This window comes from Epargyreus clarus, unplaced genomic scaffold (genome assembly GCF_041222505.1).
Source record: "Epargyreus clarus isolate Ecla_fem2 unplaced genomic scaffold, WU_Ecla_fem_2.2 ptg000006l, whole genome shotgun sequence".
NCBI lineage: Eukaryota > Metazoa > Arthropoda > Insecta > Lepidoptera > Hesperiidae > Epargyreus > Epargyreus clarus.
The window spans coordinates 7,633,307-7,657,568 of record NW_027332214.1 but is presented as its reverse complement, the minus strand read 5'-3'; the positions used below and the strand labels follow the sequence as shown (position 1 = coordinate 7,657,568).

Here is a 24,262-nt window from a genome sequence, read left to right as displayed (position 1 = left end):
ACTTTCCTGTTAACAATTTAAAGAAAAACAATGTATGTATTAGATTTTTATTTCAATGATCTTAAAATTCAGTAATACATGTGGTATAACATAGGATTTACAATATAGCTGATTAAATTTCATATCACATTATGAGACCAATACAAAATCATTAGAATAGTAATTCCGTATGATTATACACTTATTTGGTTAAGTTATTTTATGATTATATTAGATAATACATACAATTTATTTATTGCATAACAGTACGGGAAAGATTTCACATATTTTTTATAAACTTAACTAAGCTGCATGCATGAGAGAAATCTGAATAACCAAGCTATATAAATCTAACTTATAAATTGTCTATAATAAACTTTTCAATAGTCATTTGTGACAATATCACAATATATTGAAAAATCAATAGGATTATTTGGTCATGTTATCATATCATACTGAATTATCGTAAACTTATCTTACAGTCCATTTAACCAATTAAGAATAATGTCAACAATTTACCAAAAACTTCATAAGATCACTCTAAAATTGACCACACGTATAACAATTGAGACAATATTATATTAATGTTTTTCAAACATCCAAAAATTTTAAAACACATGATTTAAAAAATGCTTAAGTAATATAAGAATAACATTTCATAAATTTACCATTGAATGGTAGTGGAAGACCAATTTTATGCTTATGTTTGCCGATTTACAAAATAAGTCAATTATAAGTTTTTGTCAATTAATCATTTTTAAAAATACTGTTGTTTGTTCGCTCTTATAAAACTAGGTCGTGAATTACAACAAAGCAAAAGTGCAAAAATATGAGTAGGTACTCATCCTAGGAAAAATATTACATATAAAATGGACTGCTTTGAAAAATATTTAACTGTTAATATCAGTAAATAGGGCCCCTAATAATGATTATTGCTTAGGCTATCATTAATGTAGTTCGGAGAAGAATAGTCTCTTTTAAGCCTACAGCCTCTGAACTGGCAAGAGTGAAAAGTTGCTAACAGAAAGAATATAATAGCATTTAAGATAGAAAATAGGCACATAACATATTCACATTAGTTATAGTATTATACTATGGTATATTGTACCTCTATTTATGACATACTATACTTAGAGGTCAAAGAGATAAAATACATAAGGTATGTAAGTTGAGTGATGTATCTTTGTAGGAGGGTCCACCTCTCTAAGTAGTCGTACATTTTGTCATTTCACGTAATATTGCATCTCGCTCATGATCGATTTCGAGCAAGCCGTGGCATCGACGAAAAAAAATGATTGCGTGAAACCCACATGGTACGCCACTTCCTTCGTACCCCATACCGTAACATACAATATTGTCTATGAGCATGGGCGTCGCTATAGCTTTGTTAACGGGGGCAAGGGTAGGGGAGACAGCCGTCGGTTGGTGTTACAAGACAAAAGAAAAAGATCGTCTAATCTCTGAAAGTTGTCGACGAAAACAAAAAAGGTACTCTTATTAAAAACCTTCCTCGCCACCGCTGACGTGGCGTTCGGGTCTTCATACACGCCATGTCTACGTGAGTACATTCCTGGTGGCGAGGCCCTTGTAGCTCGCCCGCGCGCTCGTGCCGCGCCGCCAGGATGTACGCGCTGCTCACGTTGCGGCGCGTCAGGCGGCGCGGTGTCTAGGTGAGCACGTTCCTGGCGGCGAGGCGCTTGTAGCAGGCGTTGCGCACGTGGTCGTTGCCGAGGCGCTCGGCGGCGTGCAGCACGCGGCGCAGCTCGCCCGCGCGCTCGTGCCGCGCCGCCAGGATGTACGCGCTGCTCACGTTGCGGCGCGTCAGGCGGCGCGGTGTCTAGGTGAGCACGTTCCTGGCGGCGAGGCGCTTGTAGCAGGCGTTGCGCACGTGGTCGTTGCCGAGGCGCTCGGCGGCGTGCAGCACGCGGCGCAGCTCGCCCGCGCGCTCGTGCCGCGCCGCCAGGATGTACGCGCTGCTCACGTTGCGGCACGTCAGATAGCACGATATCTACATTATAATATAGTTTAGCTATCAATAATCAAGCTAGCCAGATTTCTCTCTACCGAAATGCAGGAAAAGTCAAATTTCAATCTTTGAAGTAGAATGATTGTGGATGGATTGATTATTAACTGAGGTATATAAATAATTAAGAAAAATTTTCTCTTCTGTTTCTCAGCAAATTTGTTTTATTTCATTTGTAAGTTACTAGTTTTCAATTTAAAATCCTCAAATTTTCTACACTTAACGGTTATGGTAGAATCTCGACAACTAGACTAAAAACATAGGATAAGTTATTAAATCATTGAATCTACCTTTGCATTGAAATTTAAACCAATGGGCATGCATTATTGATATTCCTTATAGTTTCGGAATTTTCCTACTATGCCCAGTTGAAATAATTAACATACAAATAATGTATACAAAAAACAAAGCTGCAAATACAATATTACCTTAATAGTGATGCTGTGTATATCATCGATAAGCAGCTCTGCTTGTTCGTCATACAGCTGACCACGCGCCTCGCAGCGCGCCACCACCGCACTCACGCCCGCCTCTAGCACTTGATCGCTCATAAGGCTGCAAGTTTACATTTATATTACAATCTGAAGCTTATATTCTGTTAGTGCATTGATCTAGTCTATGACAGAAACTCGATACTTGAAAAAAAAAAGAGAAAACGTTATATGTGGCAATTTGGCAAAGCGGCACATTATGTGTTTCAAAATGTTAACGTTTTGGCTGATGTAAATATGGAGATAGCTGTTGTTGTGTCCCTGGTACTGACGGCAATATTATTTGGCTCGCTAATGCATCACCATGTCCACTCGGGCAGACGGTCGCACACAGACTGCCTTACATTTTACACGGCACTTACCTTATGACATTAGTGACGTAATATGCCTTCGAGACAAATACCCACCTACCCACATACGAGTACAAGATTTCTCACAGAGGCCTTCGTAGATGAATGTAGTACCACTTAGAAGATTTTATTTTTACATCAACAAGAATCCTGGCAGTTCTCTGTGATCTAATGCCTAATTTGGAATGATATAAACATACTTTGGGATATCAAGATAGTAAGCATTGTCATTGTACGGTGACGGTTTCTGTAATTTAGAGATTCAAATTAAAAATAATGAAAAATAAATATTACCTTGCGGCTGTTTCCTTCGAAACACGTATACATTTCGCTAAAGCCTTAACTTCCATAAATCTATCAGCATTCACTAAATATTTGGAAACGTGAGTGTAAATATTCATTGAATCCAACTTGTGTTCCGTTATAATTCTGAAACACAACATTAAAATTATTTTAATAATAAATAATTTTCAGATTTCAAAAATTGTTTACTGAAAACAGTTATTAGATATTCAAATATCAAAGATGTCTTGGTTAGAACGACTGTTAATCCAGCTAAAGATCTATATCTGTACTGAAATGATTACATTATCGAACGTGCAACGCTATTCAGTACAGAGTGCACTGTCCAAAAAGTGGTTATTTTTATAACACAAAATTTAATGGCAGATTCTATCCATTTAAATTTAATATTAATATGGCAGTATAATAAAAACGTGACTAACTTGAACGCCAGAGCAAATCCTTCTTCAACAGTTTGCCCCACAGCGAGAACGACCGCGACCAATCTTATTTTGTCGGTGGTCGAGCCGAACAGCGTCGGCGGTCTGAAGTCATTCGTCTCGGTGTCCTTACGATTTTGCAACGGTATCACTTCATTTAGCACTTTCTCGGTCAATCTGTTGTTCGCTTCGGCGGTCGCCAAGTACTTGGCAAGCTCCATTTGACGAGACATCGTCGTCATCAGGTTGTCTATTGTAGTTTTATCCAAATGGAACTGTATCGATTTGGGGTCGTTTGTTTCTGAAAGAAAAAAAAAATATAAGGATTATGTGCATTGTTGTGTAGCTCTAGGATGGCTTCACGAATTGATTGATTGTCGATAGATAGTGGAATCGAGCATTTAATAAGATTAACTGTTATCATTTGGGACGATAAAGAAGACTTACTTTTATTATTTAGAACTCAAACAATACTTATTATTATCCTCAAATAATATATACTATTATAGTATTTGGGACTCTTAAATTGTAGCTGCTATTGCCATTTATTACGCTCAATTAAAATTATCATCGCTTTCTGCTCCTCTATTGGGTTACCTCGTAAAAGAGTTTAGGGCCTAGTCTACCACGCTGGTTAAATTCGGATGATAGACTTCTGACAAATCTGAGATCTTTTCTTTACAGAGATTTCTCAGAGATTTACATTCTCTGACGATGTTTTTCCTATGTTATTATACCAATTTTACTACTTTTAACAATTTAAACTGACAACCAACACTTACTGCTAGCACTCGGCACACAGTTACTCAGATGGTGCAAGGCCGCGGAGAGGTGGTGCCGGCGGGCGTGCAGCGCAGCGAAGGGCGGCGACGTGTTTCCACATGTTTTCCTTCGCCGTTACATAACTAGACTATAATACACAGAAGCATAAAATACTCACTACTAGCACTCGCCACAGTTACTCAGCTGCCCGCTCGCGCACTGCACCGCGTACAGCGCCTCTAGCCGCTTGCTCATCACCGATACACAAGCTATAGTCCACGTCAAACTTCTAGTCCGCTCTGAAGTTTTTTCGCGCAGGTGTAGACAGAGAGCCAATGCGGTCGAACACTACTACAAGCATATACTCCGTAGCAACAATAAGGACGCACTAACGCAGCTACGGATCCGTGGGCAAGAGTGGGCAGGGAAGAATTCCGGGGAGGACCCACGCTGTCTTCGTCGCGTTAATATCTACAATTTGCTCTTGCGATGCGACTCGTTTCTACGGACAAGCAGTTTGTTGTTGGTGCGGACAATAATGCTCAGAAGCACAAAAAAATACTTACTACTAGCACTCGGCACGTAGATACTCAGACGGTGCAAGGCGGCGGTGAGGTGGTGTTTACGGGCGTGTAGCGCAGCGAAAGGCGGCGGCGTGTTTACACATGTTTTCCTTCCGAACCACAGAAGCACAAAAAACACTCACTACTGGCACTCGGCACACAGTTGCTCAGATGGTGCAGCGCGGCGGCGAGGTGGTGTCGGCGGGCGTGCAGCGCGGCGAAGGGCGGCGGCGCGCGCGGCAGCGAGCGCGCGTAGAGCAGCGCGCACGAGGCCGAGGCGCGCGCGTGCTGCCCGCTCGCGCACTGCACCGCGTACAGCGCCTCCAGACGCTTGCTCATCTCCAACGTGCGGCATATGTGCATTATGTACTCCTGGACATACAAAATACATTGTTTTTTTTTAATATGTATTCCTGCACAACATACAATTTGTACATAGTTTTTTTACCGACTTCAAAAAGAGGTCTGTATTCGACCGTTACGTATGTTAGTATGTCCGCGTTTTTTTTCAAAAACTAATCTACTAATCCAATTTCGATGGGGTTTTGGTTATTACAATATAAGAATAGCAGGCCCATAGACACGTGTAATTAACCGTAGATAAGTTTAGATTGCTGAAAAATATGTCTTCCTTACCATCCCACCATTGTTATAAAACAGAAGTAGGTGTGGCAGTGGTCTCACCAGAGTCGGAATACAGAGCTTTCCAACTTTATACTATTATAATAGATAAATGTTATTTATACATAACTAGGCAAAATAAAAATAGTACAGTGCATTTTTTCCTAATGCAAGTTGTACTGGTGAACCGATTATCTTTATATTTTGGTTTATAGTTTTACATAGATACTTTCGGAAACTATATGATAATTATTGAATCTCGATCAAGAGACTAGTACAATTGGAGCTGCCTTTACAAATCCATGTACATATACAGTAATTAAACACTAACAAAATAAATACTTTGGAATAACTATTGCTTATCACTGTCACTAATTACGTACTTTATTGTTTAGTCTTTCTAACATTAGTCAATATTGTAATTGTATTATACTAATCAGGTTTAAAGGAATTAATTTAAAAGTTAAATTAGTTTTAACATTCCGTAGAAAATTAGTTTTATCACCAATTCATACAGCTTACATAATAATGTAAACAATAACAAACTTTTGAAAGACGATCAATAATTTATTGTAGCTAATTTATCAAAAACTAACATCTTTGAAGGCACTTACCGACCACATTTCCAAGGTGCTATCACTGTCACTCATAGCTTTTAACAGGTCATTCACCTTATCCTTCTTCAAGCAGTCCATATAAACCGTCTCTGTGAAGGTCTCCTTATCCACCAAATTAACGTAACAATATCTGATGACCTCACTTAAATTGCTATGTTTCATATAGAACATTATATTAGCAACATGTGAGCCATAGTTTGTGAGGTAGTACACACATTCCTTATAGAAGAATGGGTCGAGTCTTTTATGCTGATGGTCTGGTTTCGGTTCATTATGGTTGTTGTTCCTACGTAGCAAGCCTTGTGCTAAGGATTTCTTCGGTTGCACGGTAGCTGTTTGGAAGTCGCTGTAGTCGCCTTGCTTGATTTTCTTCACGCTCGCCAACATGTGCATTATGTTAAGCGCAGGCTCTGTTACCTGTATTTTCTTCTTGCCTGTGTTCATTAGCGTTAGTTTCTCGTTCGTTGTCTGAAATGTGATAATTTGTTTGTACTATTAGAAAGTTAAAACGTATTTATGTTTATTAAAAATATATTTAAACAAAGAAATAATACGTAAGACGCTTATATTTTTTACAACCATAAGATGAGAAAAAAATGACTTCTATTCCTCAACTGCATATGTTCAGAAAAAGGTAAATAACAAAGATGGAGGTTCTTGAAATCATCGTGGTCATTATCTAGTCACGTGATAGCATGTCAGGCAAATTTTAAAAATAATTACTTACATACCAATTTTTTAGCATAGTTTACAACATTAGGTTTTTATTTGCATAACATTTACACCAAGTAAAAATATTATAATTACCTTTATAGACTCTGCCTTGTCTAATAGCTGTTGATTGACGGGATAGTTCATATCCTCTAACATGCATATAATTTCATTCAACAGCGGCGGATTGCTTCTCGCGCGCCCTTCCGACTGCACGCTGGACGTCGAGCTCGTCCTCTCCGAAAACCGTTTCCCTTGCATTCGTTTGTTCATAAACTGAGATTCTGACGCCTCCTTGCCATATTCCACGTCATCGTGCAACTCGACGCAAACGTTAGCGGTATTCTTGAAGCATAGAGCGAACTTTCGGCGCGCTTCCTTGAAACACCCCGCGCGGAGACACGCTTTCCCCCACGCCGCTAGTACGCTGTTCCGTGCGATGCCCGATTTGGTGGCAATCTCCAATGCTAACTCCCATTTTTCTGCTTCCAAAAGCGATCTTACGATTTGGCCTGAAAATAAAATTACTGTTACTTACTTTTAAGGAATTATGAGGAAGTAGTAGGAATAGTCTAACTATTTATTATAAATAAATTTAATTAAATGAAGAATGCTAGGTTCCTGTGAGTTTGTAACAGTTCTTTTAATTTTGGTACTTGCTAGAAACATTCGGCTTCGATAAAAATTTGCTTTTGCTGAATTCGAAAGTTTTATAGGATGTGGGTTTTTTGTCGAAAGGGTTGAAGTCGAAGCAGAAGCTTTGCTTTGTGAACTTTACTCATACAAACGTAATTTTCAAAAAAAAAAAGTACGGATAAGTCAAAGTTATACCATACCATTAACTCAATTCCAAATACGATCGAAGTCTTATTTGTATACGCTCTTTACTTATCACACCTTTAAAACTAAAACTAGCCACGCCTATATAAACACCTTTATAAATCAGAAAAGCATGTTTCACACATTCACGAGGTTGCCCACAGATACGCCGCTGCCCCTGGGGACTAAGCTGGAATGCCTCGGACAAGAATGTTTCTCTTACCACACCCATTAATCCAGAACAAAGCAGTGCTGAACATTGCTGTTATTGCAGAAATACATACTGGGGTGCGCGCCCTGGTGCGGCACGAGGTGGTGCGCCTGGTGCTTGACGAGCGTGGCCATCGCGTCCGCGTGCGCCAGGCAGCGCGCCGCACTAGGTCACACAGTGGTACGTACTGGGGTGCGCGCCCTGGTGCGGCACGAGGTGGTGCGCCTGGTGCTTGACGAGCGTGGCCATCGCGTCCGCGTGCGCCAGGCAGCGCGCCGCACTAGGTCACACAGTGGTACGTACTGGGGTGCGCGCCCTGGTGCGGCACGAGGTGGTGCGCCTGGTGCTTGACGAGCGTGGCCATCGCGTCCGCGTGCGCCAGGCAGCGCGCCGCACTAGGTCACACAGTGGTACGTACTGGGGTGCGCGCCCTGGTGCGGCACGAGGTGGTGCGCCTGGTGCTTGACGAGCGTGGCCATCGCGTCCGCGTGCGCCAGGCAGCGCGCCGCACTAGGTCACACAGTGGTACGTACTGGGGTGCGCGCCCTGGTGCGGCACGAGGTGGTGCGCCTGGTGCTTGACGAGCGTGGCCATCGCGTCCGCGTGCGCCAGGCAGCGCGCCGCACTAGGTCACACAGTGGTACGTACTGGGGTGCGCGCCCTGGTGCGGCACGAGGTGGTGCGCCTGGTGCTTGACGAGCGTGGCCATCGCGTCCGCGTGCGCCAGGCAGCGCGCCGCACTAGGTCACACAGTGGTACGTACTGGGGTGCGCGCCCTGGTGCGGCACGAGGTGGTGCGCCTGGTGCTTGACGAGCGTGGCCATCGCGTCCGCGTGCGCCAGGCAGCGCGCCGCACTAGGTCACACAGTGGTACGTACTGGGGTGCGCGCCCTGGTGCGGCACGAGGTGGTGCGCCTGGTGCTTGACGAGCGTGGCCATCGCGTCCGCGTGCGCCAGGCAGCGCGCCGCACTAGGTCACACAGTGGTACGTACTGGGGTGCGCGCCCTGGTGCGGCACGAGGTGGTGCGCCTGGTGCTTGACGAGCGTGGCCATCGCGTCCGCGTGCGCCAGGCAGCGCGCCGCACTAGGTCACACAGTGGTACGTACTGGGGTGCGCGCCCTGGTGCGGCACGAGGTGGTGCGCCTGGTGCTTGACGAGCGTGGCCATCGCGTCCGCGTGCGCCAGGCAGCGCGCCGCACTAGGTCACACAGTGGTACGTACTGGGGTGCGCGCCCTGGTGCGGCACGAGGTGGTGCGCCTGGTGCTTGACGAGCGTGGCCATCGCGTCCGCGTGCGCCAGGCAGCGCGCCGCACTAGGTCACACAGTGGTACGTACTGGGGTGCGCGCCCTGGTGCGGCACGAGGTGGTGCGCCTGGTGCTTGACGAGCGTGGCCATCGCGTCCGCGTGCGCCAGGCAGCGCGCCGCACTAGGTCACACAGTGGTACGTACTGGGGTGCGCGCCCTGGTGCGGCACGAGGTGGTGCGCCTGGTGCTTGACGAGCGTGGCCATCGCGTCCGCGTGCGCCAGGCAGCGCGCCGCACTAGGTCACACAGTGGTACGTACTGGGGTGCGCGCCCTGGTGCGGCACGAGGTGGTGCGCCTGGTGCTTGACGAGCGTGGCCATCGCGTCCGCGTGCGCCAGGCAGCGCGCCGCACTAGGTCACACAGTGGTACGTACTGGGGTGCGCGCCCTGGTGCGGCACGAGGTGGTGCGCCTGGTGCTTGACGAGCGTGGCCATCGCGTCCGCGTGCGCCAGGCAGCGCGCCGCACTAGGTCACACAGTGGTACGTACTGGGGTGCGCGCCCTGGTGCGGCACGAGGTGGTGCGCCTGGTGCTTGACGAGCGTGGCCATCGCGTCCGCGTGCGCCAGGCAGCGCGCCGCACTAGGTCACACAGTGGTACGTACTGGGGTGCGCGCCCTGGTGCGGCACGAGGTGGTGCGCCTGGTGCTTGACGAGCGTGGCCATCGCGTCAGCGTGCGCCAGGCAGCGCGCCGCACTAGGTCACACAGTGGTACGTACTGGGGTGCGCGCCCTGGTGCGGCACGAGGTGGTGCGCCTGGTGCTTGACGAGCGTGGCCATCGCGTCCGCGTGCGCCAGGCAGCGCGCCGCACTAGGTCACACAGTGGTACGTACTGGGGTGCGCGCCCTGGTGCGGCACGAGGTGGTGCGCCTGGTGCTTGACGAGCGTGGCCATCGCGTCCGCGTGCGCCAGGCAGCGCGCCGCACTAGGTCACACAGTGGTACGTACTGGGGTGCGCGCCCTGGTGCGGCACGAGGTGGTGCGCCTGGTGCTTGACGAGCGTGGCCATCGCGTCCGCGTGCGCCAGGCAGCGCGCCGCACTAGGTCACACAGTGGTACGTACTGGGGTGCGCGCCCTGGTGCGGCACGAGGTGGTGCGCCTGGTGCTTGACGAGCGTGGCCATCGCGTCCGCGTGCGCCAGGCAGCGCGCCGCACTAGGTCACACAGTGGTACGTACTGGGGTGCGCGCCCTGGTGCGGCACGAGGTGGTGCGCCTGGTGCTTGACGAGCGTGGCCATCGCGTCCGCGTGCGCCAGGCAGCGCGCCGCACTAGGTCACACAGTGGTACGTACTGGGGTGCGCGCCCTGGTGCGGCACGAGGTGGTGCGCCTGGTGCTTGACGAGCGTGGCCATCGCGTCCGCGTGCGCCAGGCAGCGCGCCGCACTAGGTCACACAGTGGTACGTACTGGGGTGCGCGCCCTGGTGCGGCACGAGGTGGTGCGCCTGGTGCTTGACGAGCGTGGCCATCGCGTCCGCGTGCGCCAGGCAGCGCGCCGCACTAGGTCACACAGTGGTACGTACTGGGGTGCGCGCCCTGGTGCGGCACGAGGTGGTGCGCCTGGTGCTTGACGAGCGTGGCCATCGCGTCCGCGTGCGCCAGGCAGCGCGCCGCACTAGGTCACACAGTGGTACGTACTGGGGTGCGCGCCCTGGTGCGGCACGAGGTGGTGCGCCTGGTGCTTGACGAGCGTGGCCATCGCGTCCGCGTGCGCCAGGCAGCGCGCCGCACTAGGTCACACAGTGGTACGTACTGGGGTGCGCGCCCTGGTGCGGCACGAGGTGGTGCGCCTGGTGCTTGACGAGCGTGGCCATCGCGTCCGCGTGCGCCAGGCAGCGCGCCGCACTAGGTCACACAGTGGTACGTACTGGGGTGCGCGCCCTGGTGCGGCACGAGGTGGTGCGCCTGGTGCTTGACGAGCGTGGCCATCGCGTCCGCGTGCGCCAGGCAGCGCGCCGCACTAGGTCATACAGTGGTACGTACTGGGGTGCGCGCCCTGGTGCGGCACGAGGTGGTGCGCCTGGTGCTTGACGAGCGTGGCCATCGCGTCCGCGTGCGCCAGGCAGCGCGCCGCACTAGGTCACACAGTGGTACGTACTGGGGTGCGCGCCCTGGTGCGGCACGAGGTGGTGCGCCTGGTGCTTGACGAGCGTGGCCATCGCGTCCGCGTGCGCCAGGCAGCGCGCCGCACTAGGTCACACAGTGGTACGTACTGGGGTGCGCGCCCTGGTGCGGCACGAGGTGGTGCGCCTGGTGCTTGACGAGCGTGGCCATCGCGTCCGCGTGCGCCAGGCAGCGCGCCGCACTAGGTCACACAGTGGTACGTACTGGGGTGCGCGCCCTGGTGCGGCACGAGGTGGTGCGCCTGGTGCTTGACGAGCGTGGCCATCGCGTCCGCGTGCGCCAGGCAGCGCGCCGCACTAGGTCACACAGTGGTACGTACTGGGGTGCGCGCCCTGGTGCGGCACGAGGTGGTGCGCCTGGTGCTTGACGAGCGTGGCCATCGCGTCCGCGTGCGCCAGGCAGCGCGCCGCACTAGGTCACACAGTGGTACGTACTGGGGTGCGCGCCCTGGTGCGGCACGAGGTGGTGCGCCTGGTGCTTGACGAGCGTGGCCATCGCGTCCGCGTGCGCCAGGCAGCGCGCCGCACTAGGTCACACAGTGGTACGTACTGGGGTGCGCGCCCTGGTGCGGCACGAGGTGGTGCGCCTGGTGCTTGACGAGCGTGGCCATCGCGTCCGCGTGCGCCAGGCAGCGCGCCGCACTAGGTCACACAGTGGTACGTACTGGGGTGCGCGCCCTGGTGCGGCACGAGGTGGTGCGCCTGGTGCTTGACGAGCGTGGCCATCGCGTCCGCGTGCGCCAGGCAGCGCGCCGCACTAGGTCACACAGTGGTACGTACTGGGGTGCGCGCCCTGGTGCGGCACGAGGTGGTGCGCCTGGTGCTTGACGAGCGTGGCCATCGCGTCCGCGTGCGCCAGGCAGCGCGCCGCACTAGGTCACACAGTGGTACGTACTGGGGTGCGCGCCCTGGTGCGGCACGAGGTGGTGCGCCTGGTGCTTGACGAGCGTGGCCATCGCGTCCGCGTGCGCCAGGCAGCGCGCCGCACTAGGTCACACAGTGGTACGTACTGGGGTGCGCGCCCTGGTGCGGCACGAGGTGGTGCGCCTGGTGCTTGACGAGCGTGGCCATCGCGTCCGCGTGCGCCAGGCAGCGCGCCGCACTAGGTCACACAGTGGTACGTACTGGGGTGCGCGCCCTGGTGCGGCACGAGGTGGTGCGCCTGGTGCTTGACGAGCGTGGCCATCGCGTCCGCGTGCGCCAGGCAGCGCGCCGCACTAGGTCACACAGTGGTACGTACTGGGGTGCGCGCCCTGGTGCGGCACGAGGTGGTGCGCCTGGTGCTTGACGAGCGTGGCCATCGCGTCCGCGTGCGCCAGGCAGCGCGCCGCACTAGGTCACACAGTGGTACGTACTGGGGTGCGCGCCCTGGTGCGGCACGAGGTGGTGCGCCTGGTGCTTGACGAGCGTGGCCATCGCGTCCGCGTGCGCCAGGCAGCGCGCCGCACTAGGTCACACAGTGGTACGTACTGGGGTGCGCGCCCTGGTGCGGCACGAGGTGGTGCGCCTGGTGCTTGACGAGCGTGGCCATCGCGTCCGCGTGCGCCAGGCAGCGCGCCGCACTAGGTCACACAGTGGTACGTACTGGGGTGCGCGCCCTGGTGCGGCACGAGGTGGTGCGCCTGGTGCTTGACGAGCGTGGCCATCGCGTCCGCGTGCGCCAGGCAGCGCGCCGCACTAGGTCACACAGTGGTACGTACTGGGGTGCGCGCCCTGGTGCGGCACGAGGTGGTGCGCCTGGTGCTTGACGAGCGTGGCCATCGCGTCCGCGTGCGCCAGGCAGCGCGCCGCACTAGGTCACACAGTGGTACGTACTGGGGTGCGCGCCCTGGTGCGGCACGAGGTGGTGCGCCTGGTGCTTGACGAGCGTGGCCATCGCGTCCGCGTGCGCCAGGCAGCGCGCCGCACTAGGTCACACAGTGGTACGTACTGGGGTGCGCGCCCTGGTGCGGCACGAGGTGGTGCGCCTGGTGCTTGACGAGCGTGGCCATCGCGTCCGCGTGCGCCAGGCAGCGCGCCGCACTAGGTCACACAGTGGTACGTACTGGGGTGCGCGCCCTGGTGCGGCACGAGGTGGTGCGCCTGGTGCTTGACGAGCGTGGCCATCGCGTCCGCGTGCGCCAGGCAGCGCGCCGCACTAGGTCACACAGTGGTACGTACTGGGGTGCGCGCCCTGGTGCGGCACGAGGTGGTGCGCCTGGTGCTTGACGAGCGTGGCCATCGCGTCCGCGTGCGCCAGGCAGCGCGCCGCACTAGGTCACACAGTGGTACGTACTGGGGTGCGCGCCCTGGTGCGGCACGAGGTGGTGCGCCTGGTGCTTGACGAGCGTGGCCATCGCGTCCGCGTGCGCCAGGCAGCGCGCCGCACTAGGTCACACAGTGGTACGTACTGGGGTGCGCGCCCTGGTGCGGCACGAGGTGGTGCGCCTGGTGCTTGACGAGCGTGGCCATCGCGTCCGCGTGCGCCAGGCAGCGCGCCGCACTAGGTCACACAGTGGTACGTACTGGGGTGCGCGCCCTGGTGCGGCACGAGGTGGTGCGCCTGGTGCTTGACGAGCGTGGCCATCGCGTCCGCGTGCGCCAGGCAGCGCGCCGCACTAGGTCACACAGTGGTACGTACTGGGGTGCGCGCCCTGGTGCGGCACGAGGTGGTGCGCCTGGTGCTTGACGAGCGTGGCCATCGCGTCCGCGTGCGCCAGGCAGCGCGCCGCATGCGCCGCGCCTGTCTCCGCCACGCGCGCGCCCGCTCTAAACATGAACAACTTATTATACGAGGTGAAAACTATTCAATCTAGCATGGATGACTAAACCTAAAAATATCAGGAGATAAAATATATAATTTATATATATAATAATTTCTAAAGATAAATTATAATTTCTTAACAATTTACCCTCTCATTTAGTTTGTAGTTGAATTAAATAAAGCCCCAAATGTCTTATTTTATTTGTCTAGTCAATATCGATTAAATAATTAAAGCTACTTACAATTTAAACAAAAACATATTGCTTTACAGGATTTTTACAATACATGTACCACATTATTTATTTTATTTATTGGTAACTGGTAAAAAACACCTTGCGGCAATAAGTTTATTTTCAATTAAAAAAGGTTTTTTATTATCAATGGTTCCACTCACGACTTCTCCTGTGGAGCGCGCGAGTACAACTCAGCAGCTGCGAGAAGCAAGGAGCGGCGCGCGCGCACGAGCAGACGCGAGTCTCCGCCTTGCGAGAGCTCGCGCGCCACTTCGTCACTACGGTCCAGTAAAAATCTAGCGACAAAGATTTTCATTAATTAAAATTAATTAACAAAGAAAAAATCTATTAGAACTTTGTAAAAAAGCACGATAAAAAAATAAGTGAAAAAATATATTCTGAATACATATGTCAATTCTTATTAAATAAATATGTTTAAGATATCTAAAAACGGTTGTTTTGCTGAGAAACTCATATTTGACATATGCATGTTAATTTAGGACATTTTTTCTCAGACCTGACTCAACTAAGTTTCTTACTAGAGTCCCATAATATAATAGGAGGCATGCAAAAGTGTATAAAAATCCATAAAAAACTGAATCTGATCAAAGATCGCACCTGAAATCTATTGCATCGCATACCGCTGTTACAAGCATTATCAAATAATATCCGTAATTGAAACAACAATGGTCTCTGATAAACAACAAACCTAGGATAATCCAAGTTGATACTATGCATCTTCATAATCGACAAGCAGAGCGTGACGTTAGGCGTGAACTCATAGCTGAACTCTGTCCGGACCGCTTCGTTCCGCTTCCCATTGGTGGATAAACACCAGTCCATGCAAGTGGCGCCACTGCCGGCAGAGTCCGAGTTGCTGCTCATCGCCATGTTGTCTTGTTCGTGTGCTGGCTTCTTGTTCATGGTTTGTAGGTAGCAGTCGTCACACACGCGGAACTTCACGCCGCTGGGGTATGTTGGCACCTTAGGTTGGGAAAATATAATTATTACTTTTATCATTAAGCTACCTTTCATATCGATTAGTATGTTAGCGGGAAGAAGTGTTGGTGAAACGATGTTTGGTATTTTATCACTGTGGACTTACAAATATGATATGATACAAATAAAATAGGAAATGAATATGATACGGATTTATGAGATATCTATGAGCCAAAGATTTTGTAAAAGACGTTCAAATGTTTAAACGTGAAGTGTTATTATATAAAAAGAGAGAGTACATAAATTACGCCCAAAAAATTTCACTTCTTAGGAGCATACATAAATATACACATGCTTTTTTTAAGCTAATTACTTAAATTTTACTCAAATTCTTTATAACTAAAAAATGAAATATTCGAGACGAGAGCGAAAGTTAATTAAACAAACCATAATTTAGAAAACCAGTTACTTACTTGCATACGATTTCTCGAGCACGCGTGACACACAAGTCTTCCGCAGCGTCGGCAATGATGTCTACGAATTATCATTGAAAATATAGATATTTTGCACATCATGCAGCGATCCGTCGTGCAGTCTTCTACCCATTGATCCTTAGTCGGCACTCGTTCGGGCATCACGAAGGGCTTTGACGCCGCCTCCAAATTTATCGAATCTATTGACTGCAGAAGGCAATCGTCCCATGGCTTCAAGGGAACTGGAGAAACACTCGAAGGATTCCTCATATCCAACGCTTTCTCCGCGTAATATCTCAACAACGCATCGACAGCGTTCCGAGATATCACCAAGGATTCTATCGACTTGATGTTATAATACAAGTTATCTCCGGTCGGATCTTTCTTGAGATTCGGCGAGATTTTGTTTATGATATCAGTCAACGTATCCAGTTTTCCGTTCATTAGGAACTGCTCGATCATCAGCAACGGTTTCTCTATCAGTTCCCAAAACATATGTCTCAAGTTTACATCAATTTCCGTCATTATTTGCAGTCCAATTTTGATGTTCTCGAACGATTTCCAGTCGAATAAATTCTCGGATATAAAATCGATGCAGACTTGAAGTATTTCCACGTTACGCACTTTGGACATCTCCTCTTGAATGAGATCTATGGCTTGCGAGGTAGAGAGCCTTGAGAGGAGTTTCTGCACCATTTCTGGTGTGGCTTGGTTGGTGTATTCAAACAGTTGGCGCAGAAGGTTTACCACGATTAGATTCTTCATGTGGTCTGAGATATCGTGAACATCGGCCCATTCTAAGCATAGTTTGAACTGTTTAAAGGAAAATAAGATATTTATTTTATTAAATAATTATACTTTAAATAATTCAAGAAATTTAATATACATTTTAAATGAAAATCCTTACCTGTTGACTGTCTATGAGCACTTCGATGATACTCTCAGGATTTTCAATAGACACTTTGTAGGTGTTGTACCAATGGTTCACGCCCATTATTGACGATATCTAAAAAATAAAAGAGACATTAATATGGATTGTGGATCCTTAAAATAAAATCAAATTATATCACTCTAATGTGTAGGGTATAACAGTGGTTGTAGATTTCGAAGTCTGAAGATTCTCTTACAAAACTGTAGTATTATCAAATAAAGTAGAAATAAGCGTGCGTATCAAACCGTAGTAATTAAAGAATTTCTATCAACTTTAATATAGGGAAACGTACCTGCTCATACAATGGTATCCTAGTCATCCAACTAGTGCATTTTTCATATAAGCCTTCTTCCAACGAGCTCTGATTCAAAGTAAAACGTAAATAGTCCAGTACTTCCAAAGCTCCATCTGCCGGCCAGTTACTCAAATTGTTTACTATCAAGTCCAACTTCAGTTCAGGACATTTGAGATGCTGACAATATTTCCAATTATTACTAATCTTTGGGTTTGTAGCCAGTTTAAACAGAATCAAGTCTCTTAAGTTCATTAAATTCGCACTGCACATCAATTGGCGTTCAGACAAGGAGTCTATGATTTTCAAACATTGCAACATTTTCCCGGATTCTATCAATTTCGGCATGAACGTGAACAACTTGTTCAGATCTATCACAGTGTGGAGAGATGCCAAATATTTATTACTGTCGAAGAGGACTTTGGTGTGATCGAACCTCTCTAACTCCATGTACTTGTTGAGGCATTTCGTCCGAGCGTCAGTACTATGCTGCATGTTATTCTCATTAAGTGACGTGTGAATTTTCTTGATTATATGCGCGAGCACCCAGTTGTGTAGCACAACATATGTAAGGCATTGAGGATCAGGTGTTCGCGGCAAAGGTGCTAAGTCAGCTGTGTGTTCAATAAACAGCTTTTCCTCAGAATTCTTGAAATCGTATACAGCCTGGAGCAGATTTATAAAGTTCTCCTCAGTTGCTTCTTTATGAGGACCTGGTAACGTAATCGATGGGCAGAAATTTAATATCAGCTTCGGAATCAAATTCACGTTCAATTTCTTACAGATTGGTTCCAGATATGTGACTGGCATTTCTTTATTGTTGATCATATTCCCGAATATGGCGTGTAAAGGTTTTTCTAATATCGTGAAGTAGGGTACATCGGTAGTGGTTTCCGGTGTTCGATCCTCTTGCTCCAGTTGCGATACGGACTTTGTGTACATGTAGCACATCCTCAGGTAATGAACTCTAGCTTTCTTGGTGCCTTGTCGGGAAACTTCCCCGATGTTGCATATATCTTTGTCGGACGCCGCTACCACATTCATAAAAATCTGGTGATACTTTTGCATTAAATTTTCATCCAGTTTATCTTCTTCACTTGGATTTATGACCACAGCTAGGTCTTGACACGCCTGTCTCAGCTCCTTAGAAAGCTGATTCAGTTTACAAAACTCTTTATGCTTGATTGGTATTCGGCAATCAGTGATCAAGCCACAGATATTATCAACGTAGTCGAACGATTTTTCAGTATTGCCGAATATTTCAAAGGTCACGCTGGCTATATCTTCAACGAATCGAATGTAATTTGTCTTCTTCACACCCGCAACGTCTGTGCTACTTCTGACTTCGGCCAATTTGCGTTCAACGACATTTATCAGTCCGTACGTGATCTCCCTATTGAGACCGCTGCTGAGTAATATATCGACAGCGTTTATGAAAGGTGCATTTTGATGATTGTACAGTTGTAGATGAGGATGTCGAACTCCCAATTCAATTATATCGAAAGAATTAGGTGCTCTGTTCGAAGCGAGAAAACCTTCTACCAAACCCATCACTTCAGTAGCTACGACCGATAGAGCTGACAGTTCCTTAGTGGAATATCTAGAGCAGTCTCTATAATAAAGTATATTCTTGATCTTCGCCACCAAGTGACGTAATTGTTCCGTAAACGTGACTTCAGTTGCGATTTCGGAGTCTGCTAAGTCGAACATCTGAAATGTGAAACAATGATATATTTTCTAGCTTTGGTAACTACAAAAGGTTTTTGAAATTTTTATTTATGTATCGAGGAGTTCCAGCCCGGCACGCACCTGGTATTTTTCAGCTATATGCTTAGGTATTTGAATTATATATAATAGACGGGTTGACAAAGAAAATACTGCCATATTGACATACAATATTTGTATTTTTTATATATTTGCTCTGGGGTTACTGACATTATGTTAAAGTAAGTATATAAATGCTGTTCATACATGTTATTGTTTGAACACATGTTTTTACAGAATATTTTTGTTCAGTGACTTATTAGTCATAAACTGATTGATCGCTATGGAATGCTTTTGCAGGATTCTTGTTTTACTAAATTCTATGCATCAATATACAATGAAGGTGATAAAACCCTGTGTGGTTCAACATCGGCGGCACCACCGCAACACTTAATTATGCCTAATAACACTAGTGTTAAGCATTGCTGTGTTCCAGTTTACTATTTTCACCCAGATATTTGAGTCCTCAAATTTAATGAATCCTGTTATTTTACAAATTAGACGTTTTCCGTTAAACTATTTTTAAATTCTAGCATATTTAAATTGCAACATTAAACTATTTTTTTTTATCCCGAAATACCATACGAGAAAATAAATAAAACGACCTTATTTTTCGCTTACCCACTCTCCAAATTTACAGTAATATACATACGAAACTTCTAGGTATTATGAGTTAAATTAGAGAACTTACTTCCAAAATTTGATTTGCCTTGGAAAAATCATTGTGATACAATGCTAGAGCTACTAAGCAAGTCGGTTTGGCCAGCATGATCGAGATGAAATCAATGGTGCCCTCTTTTGTTATATACGCTGAAAATTAAATAAGTAAATATTATAAAATTTATAAACTCTCAGACAAAAAGAAACTATTTTTTTTATATAACTAGTCCCTTTTATAATACACGTAGGTGGATTAGGTATTTTTTCGGTTTTAAATAAGTAATAGAAAAGCCATTAATAATTACAAAAACATTGTTAATGCTAAAAAAATATTAAGATTAAGGAAGCCATTTCGTTTTTTTTTGTGGCGGGAGAAGTCCTTCAAAAAGCGCCTGTTACCGTGGGAGTGACTTAGGTTAGGTTAGGTTAGGTTAGGTAAGATTAAGGAAGCCATTTCGTTTTTTTTTTGTGGCGGGAGAAGTCCTTCAAAAAGCGCCTGTTACCGTGGGAGTGACTTAGGTTTCTTTGAATTTTTTTTTTTTATATAAATCAAGATTTTGTGGACGTGACCTAATGCTAATTGTAATTATACTATTTTTATTGCTCATCGAAAAATGGTTACCGTCATCTGACGCCGATATAGTAGACGCGAGCATAGCGTGATCAGCATCAAATTTAGAATTGGTATGTCGTCTCCTAGGTTTAGATTTCTTTTTGGCCGGCTTTATATCTATCTCTCGATCCTCATCTTCGCTGCTTTCGTCCACTTCTACATAATCTAGACATAGCTTTAGTTGCAACGGGTTGGTGTCAGGAGAGAGTGTTGACACCAGTTGCATCTTCCATATCGAATGGTTTACGATATTCATCATCCTCTTTAGTCGCGCCATAACATTCAATTCATTCCTATCTAAATCAATTCTATCGTACTTTTCCGACAACTTCTCCAAACACATTTTTAGAGTATTTAAAATAATTTGCGTCGTCAGCGACGAGCACATGAAACCTGAACTAGTGCTGTTTATACTTTTAGGAAATTTATTTTGCTTTTTCGAATAAAAGTATGAACATTCGGAGTGGGTACCGCAAGGATACTCCTGATTGTGTTCAGGACACGAAAAATATTCGTATCTTATAAAGAGACATGAGAAAATTGTTTCCATAACTTCAATGCAATATTGTAGAGGCTGGATTGATAAAATGAGCCGTTTTATGTCATCAAACACTGTTGTCAGCTCTTGAGCATTTTCTTCCCCTTCAGACGAAGTTACTATGGCATCTATTATCTTTGTTATTGCACAATAACTGTTATAAGTGGAAATGTCCCAGTTCAAATCAGCTTGCTTGAGTTGTTTATCATCCATTTTATTGCTTAATGTTATCAACTCATTAATAAAATCGTTGTTCGTGTTTAGTAGTCTCGATACTTTGTATCTATCTACTTTGGACAACCTACATACTTGAGATATGACAGTCAATGCACTCTGTGCCAAAACCTGGCTGAATATGGAAGTTGTCATAATTTTACAATTGTTTTCTAAACAAAATTTGATCACAGTTAGTTCTCTTTTCACTTCGGTTATGTAGAATTGTAGTTGATGGTCAACTGTTGTGTAGTTATCTAGGATTGAAAATATATTTGTCAATTGATTCACCAGGGAAGGCAAGTCATATGTTTCTGGACAATTTGTTAGGTCGATGAGCACCATAATAAGAATTTGTTTTGTGAAATTGTTAATTTCGAATGTAACATTCTTCATGTCATGTAACTGTTGCTTGTATACTTGAGCGGCTTTCATTAACCAATGAGTCTTGTCTTGGTAGCATAACTCGAGCATGTATTCTGCTGTTAACTTGAATCTTTTTTGTGGCTCATTCTTGTGCAATAAATCTGAGGTTATTTTGAGTAAATCTGGTTTACCCTGGAGCAGTAAACTAATCAAAATTTGTTTTTTATGTTGCCGGAACAGTTCATATGGCATTTGTAGCAGAATATCATTAGTAAATTGGGGAATGAATTTATCTTTCCATCTCACAAGTGAGAGCAGGGTTACCAATCTGTCAGCATTTGTGATGCTGTCAGAAATTTCATGTTTCAATATGTCCAAATATAATGATTGCAATTTTTCAACAATTAAATCATTTTCTGACAATTTTCCTTGTAAATAACATATAATTGTTGATGTTGTCACTGGATTGTTTTTCAAATTCTGTTCAAAAAATACTATCGCCTCATTAGATAATTCATTGACTGGCTTGGATTCTTCTAAGTCGTTAAAAACTTTTATAATTTCCTGAAAAGAAGAAAGGTTATTTTATTATGAGACTTAATATTAATGATTGTTTACTAACAACATATAAAAGGGAACTCACATTAAATATGTCTTCTGTTAAATTGTCTAGAAGACGTAGCATGTACTTTATTTCCTCTTCCTTCATTTTGGATTCTGTAAGTAAAGCATAATATAGAAACAAAACTGTATTACAAATAACTCTTCAACATTGATTTGAATATACACATACAGTAACACAGACAATTTGACTATAAATATGGATATGCACAGATAAGGTAAAACTGATTAGAATTGCACCCTGCACTCCGTCCTCCTTGTAAACAATACCATATTGAGATTGTACCCACTCGCCAAACAATGTTTACATGTACAGTATGCTTTATAATAATCTTCGTTTACAACCAAATACATAGACGTTACTATATTTATGAATATAATAATTAAAATGTATTAATTTGAAGACTTTTAAAATTTAATATTATAGTTTGAAGATGGACTTTGAACAACAAATCTCAATATCATAACTTCAACACAACAATAAGGGTTTTAGATTAAAATAGTGCTAACTCCACAAAATCAAGGTGAAACAATGTATGACTGGTATGAAAGTCGTAAATAAACTCTTTTGAAATATAATCTAGTATAAATATAATCTAATATACAGTTGTTCGCTGAAAATACCCTTACCGTTTATTGTCGTACAATAGCATCAGATATTTACATATTTTATAAATTACACAAATTGATATAGTATTATTAGAAATTGGATTAATCCTTCACAAACACAAAACAAACAACCATATTATTTCCACCAACTAAAAAAAACGACAACAAACGAGATCAAACGACAGAAGACAGACAGCTGATCGACATTGACTGTAGAAATACAGATAAGCCACATTCACAGATAAAACATGTATGTTTTTGCATTTCATTCAAAAATGAAATTCGATAATCGCTTAAACAATTTTGTTTTAAGCCCACTCTGATAATATATACTATAGCCTAGATGAGTAGGTGAAATGCTTAATCGATACAAAGGGATCACAGTGATCACACACTGGCGGACTATGGGGTGGCACAGGGGCGGTCTGCCCCTGACTATACTCTTTGATAGATACTAGCGATTTGGTAGTGGTATCACGGAAAAGAAGGAACAAAAACTCCATACTATTGTGTTCCTATAAAGAAACTACTACTGCCAAATGTTTACAAATAAACCGGAGCAAATCGAATACAGGGTGAATCTCCATAAAGTGCACATATTGAAACAGGTAAAATTAAACCGCATTTTGTCGACAAAAATAATATAAAAAAAATTAAAAAAAATTTTTTTTGGGTTTTACGACCTTTTGAATTTTTTTTTGGGAATTGTACACCTGAAGTAAATAAATCGCTATAACTTTTAAACTAAGAGGGTTATCAGGTTCAAACTAAAATAACAATGATTGCCAATGATAGGCCGTACTGATCCATGAAAAAAGAAAACAAAAAAAAATCATCTTCCCATGTAAAAAGTGTCAGATTAATGCAAAAAAGCACTTTTTTTAGGTAAAATTTTCAGTAATCATCAATTTCCTCAAAATAATCTAGGCATTTTATTTTTTTATTATTATTTAATGCAATTCTACGTCGTATTAGCTTTCAAACACTAAAAAAACCACGCCTCTAACTCAAGTATAAAGTTTGCTAGGAACGTTTCAAAAAAGACGCGACGCACGTGCGCCCTAATAAAACTGGTATAGTCCGACCCATAATTAGATGTCCAAAATATAAATAAAGGAAACTATCAAAAATATGTTTCAATGGTAAATTCATGGTAGTTTCTTATTTTTGACGATATTAAAGTGATAAAACAGTAATAAAATAAATCTTTAATAATTAAAAAAAAACACTAGTTTGTATTAAAAATGTTATTTATTACCAACACCCTTAAGAACTGCCTTTGTTTAAGCGCTCGTAGGAAACTTTATACTTAAGTTAGAGGCATGCTTTTTTTAGTGTTTGAAAGCTAATACGACGTAGAATTACATTAAATAATAAAAATAAAATAAAAAGCCTAGATTATTTTGAGGAAATTCACGATTACTGAAATTTAACCTAAAAAAATTGCTTTCTTCACACTAATCTGACTATTTTTTTCTGGGAAGATAAAATTTTTTGTCTTTTTTTTTTCATGGATCAGTACGGCCTATAACTGGCATTCATTGTAATTTTTGTTTGAACATGATAACTCTTTTAGTTCAAAAGTTATAGCGATTTATTTACTTTAGGTGCACAATTGGCTACTTGACACTTTTTGGGAAACTGTTTTAATGAATTCATATACGCATTATATATGCCTTTCATTGATCATTTTTTTCGAAAAAGGGCTATTTATTAATAAAAAACATATTTTTATTACGGTAAACGGAACGTTACGCCAAAACAGGCGGTCAAGTGTCATTTCGTAGCGTGACGTCAACACATTGAAAATATAGAAATAAACTTCGACGTTACACATACTTCAGGTTTCGATGTGATCGACAGGTTTCGATGTAGTGACGTCACATGACATTTGAGGCAGCACTGTCGCCGTTTTGGGATTTAAAATCCACAGATAAATAATCGAAAATTTCTTTTTAAAAATTA

The 24,262-nt window shown here is 45.2% G+C and overlaps 1 protein-coding gene across 1 annotated transcript; it reads right to left on the bottom strand.

Moving 5' to 3' along the window:
- Positions 1–33: 33 nt before the first annotated feature.
- Positions 34–22,471, bottom strand: Sptz (zinc finger FYVE-type containing 26 spastizin). The gene is made up of 17 exons (XM_073073884.1): positions 22,319–22,471; positions 21,711–21,784; positions 19,960–21,631; positions 19,369–19,487; positions 16,914–18,623; positions 16,598–16,696; positions 15,691–16,503; positions 14,988–15,262; positions 14,440–14,574; positions 13,923–14,050; positions 6,936–7,351; positions 6,126–6,596; positions 5,034–5,262; positions 3,569–3,866; positions 3,138–3,272; positions 2,431–2,557; positions 34–1,987 (listed from the first exon to the last, which is right to left on the bottom strand). The coding sequence occupies exons 2-17, from the start codon at positions 21,774–21,776 to the stop codon at positions 1,817–1,819; spliced, it is 6,864 nt and encodes a 2,287-aa protein (XP_072929985.1). The 5' UTR covers positions 21,777–21,784; positions 22,319–22,471; the 3' UTR covers positions 34–1,816.
- Between the last annotated feature and the right edge of the window lie 1,791 nt (positions 22,472–24,262).

Bases quoted from the DNA above. Each gene is read 5' to 3' on its own strand.
- Sptz (XM_073073884.1), bottom strand. From the start codon at position 21,776: ATGAAGGAAGAGGAAATAAAGTACATGCTACGTCTTCTAGACAATTTA. The intron at 14,575-14,987 runs GTTTGTTGTTTA...CTTTGTCGCTAG, and splicing joins ATCAACTTGGATTATCCTAG to ATTTTTACTGGACCGTAGTG. The intron at 14,051-14,439 runs GTGAGTGGAACC...GTTCATGTTTAG, and splicing joins CGCGCTCCACAGGAGAAGTC to AGCGGGCGCGCGCGTGGCGG.